The sequence below is a fragment of the Purpureocillium lilacinum genome (genome assembly GCF_023168085.1).
Source record: "Purpureocillium lilacinum CBS 284.36 DNA, scaffold_3, whole genome shotgun sequence".
In the NCBI taxonomy this organism is placed as follows: Eukaryota; Fungi; Ascomycota; class Sordariomycetes; order Hypocreales; family Ophiocordycipitaceae; genus Purpureocillium; species Purpureocillium lilacinum.
The window spans coordinates 27662-30252 of NW_027072113.1; the positions used below are offsets into that span (position 1 = coordinate 27662).

Here is a 2591-nt window from a genome sequence, read left to right on the forward strand (position 1 = left end):
TTAGTGCGGTAAGCGCACAGGCGAGGTCGCTGATCATGTCTTACGGCCAGCGCCGTGGCGCACGACGCGCTCGCCATCCGAAGCATTTCTGACGACCCGGCATGACCAACATTCTCTAAAAAAGTACTCAATCTATCGGGCACCAATTCTGCCTGTTGTTGAACAAGGGGCCAGAATCTCCAGTTCCTATTGCCCAGCGGAGAATCGTGCTCCAGTCTTGTCTTCGTCTCAACGCTTTACGCATCCCGTGGCCAGCTGCTACATGTTCTTCTTGCAAAGATCATGCAATGGACTATGGTAAGCCCATGAAATATCCATAAACACTGCTTGCTATACACAATGCAAACTCTGCAAACTCGCAGGGTCAGGCTGCCAGTGACATATTCTCCGATACAATGAATCAACTGTACCCTTATAGCTAATGTCTCTCGTTCTACAGACTGGGTAATCGATGCAGGCTATGTTCCTGAAAGCATAGTCAGATTCGGTACCAGACAAATACAAAAGGCGCAGGAGGCCAAAATCTCCAAAAAGTCGTTCGCGGAGGCAATGAGCGAAAGGTTGGACTACGTTGCGAGTTTGCGCTCGCAGCCGATCGCAGTCGAGACCACGACTGCGAACGAGCAGCAGTACGAAGTCGACACTGGTGTGTTTGCGGCTTTTCTCGGCCCTCGCATGAAGTATTCGTGTTCGCTGTTTCCAACAGGAAAAGAGACACTTGCAGAAGCAGAGACTGCGATGTTAAAGGAGTACGCCACAAAGGCAGAGCTCCAGAATGGTATGACCATCCTGGACCTTGGGTACGTGTCGTTTGACTCTGTTGAGTGTGTGTATCGTCTCATGGCACTGAAGCCTAATGCCATCTAATGTAGGTGTGGTTGGGGATCAGCAACGCTTTTTTTCGCAGAACAATTTCCAGCTTCCAGAGTGATTGGATTCTCCAATTCAAGGACCCAAAGAGAGAAGGTAGTTGCCGACGCTGCAAAAAGAAACCTCGAAAATGTCGAGGTCATCACAGGAGACATAGCCACGTACGAGTTCGGGCCCGCACAATTCGACCGCGTGGTTTCTGTTGAGGTAAGACCTCAGCAGACAGCACACTCGTCTTGAAGGACGCATTGCTCACAATCATACCGAAGCTCTTTGAACACATGAAGAACTACGAGCTACTGATGGCGAAAGTCGCATCATCCCTCAAGGTTGGGGGCAAACTCTTCGTCCAGATTCTGTGCCACCACAGCACACCGTACGACTTCGATGACGGATGGATGGCGAGATATTTTTTCGCTGGCGGAACCATGCCATCTGCGGACTTACTACTGTATTTCCAGCGGGACCTACAGATAGAGAAGCAATGGTGGGTGAGCGGGTTGCATTACTCGAGGACTTTACAGGTCAGAACTCCCATCCGGTGAAACCGAGTCGTCTGCTTCGGTAAGGCTTGCTCACATAGTATCTTCACTAGTGCTGGCTTTCTGCGCTCAGAAGTAACAAGCAACAAGTATGGCCGTATCTTGTCGAGTCGTACGGCGAAGCTAATGCGTCGACTTGGTATAATCGGTGGCTTGTGTACCACGCAGCGGGATCGGAACTCTTTGCATTTCGGGGAGGCGACATCACAGGGACTTGCCATTACCTATTCGGCAAGCCTAAGCAGTGAATTTGTTCCTCTTTTACATATACTCTCTAGCCTCATTTCATTTACCTCAACTAAGGCAGTATAAATGCGTATTATGGTCTATAGTGGTATCCCGTCCATCAACTCCATAGCTCCGACTCTACCCATCGTGACAATGACGTCGCCCAGTGTCCTCGTCAAAAAGCCGGCTTCACAATACGAAAAATAGTACTATGACGTGGTAGAGTCAGTTACCAAGCAAACTTGTCGCGACGTGGCATATAGCATAAAGACAGTACGTAACGTACCTCCCATTTTCGGCGGAAGATCTCAGTGGCCTCATGGGACGTGGTTGGAGCATGAGACAATATGGTAGTCGCGATCTTGTCATCGAACTCCATGATGAACTTCTCCTTCCATAGGCGCAATGCCCTTGCGTAATGAGCTCCAATGTTCTCAACAGATTCCACTATCAAGGTGCCTTTGGACTGCGTTGTCATGTGGCTGAGCAACTCTGTAATGGACGGCAAGTAGCCACCAGGGAAAATGTACTGATCGATGAAGCTACAGCGCAAGAAAGTCAGTACCGAAGCGTATGGGAATGTGGTAGCTTATGCCGTGGCTTACCCCGGTTTGCCATCTCCAGCCGCGTGCAGAGCCTCTGGTATGGTGATGCACTGAAGCATTGCGATGCCATCGTCTTGCTTGAGCAACCTATGAATTCCGGCAAAATACTCTGCAAGATGAGCCTTTCCGACGGCTTCCACCATCTCTATGGAAATGATCTTATCGAACGGTTTTGTGTGGGTTGGTAGGTCACGGTAGTCCATCAACTTTACCTCAACGCGATGAGCCACTCCGGCCAGTTTGATCCTTTTCTCCGCCAGCTCCTTCTGTTTACGTGACAATGTGATGGACGTAACACGGCAGCCAGTTTGCTTTACCGCTTCAATCGCAAATGAGCCCCAGCCCG

The 2591-nt window shown here is 49.9% G+C and overlaps 1 protein-coding gene across 1 annotated transcript; it reads right to left on the reverse strand.

Annotated features, from left to right (window-relative positions):
- Positions 1–1738: 1738 nt before the first annotated feature.
- PLICBS_003881 (uncharacterized protein) lies at positions 1739–2388 on the reverse strand (the record flags this gene model as incomplete). Its single annotated transcript, XM_065600331.1, has 3 exons — positions 1739–1849; positions 1927–2182; positions 2246–2388. The coding sequence occupies 3 exons, from the start codon at positions 2386–2388 to the stop codon at positions 1739–1741; spliced, it is 510 nt and encodes a 169-aa protein (XP_065456403.1).
- Between the last annotated feature and the right edge of the window lie 203 nt (positions 2389–2591).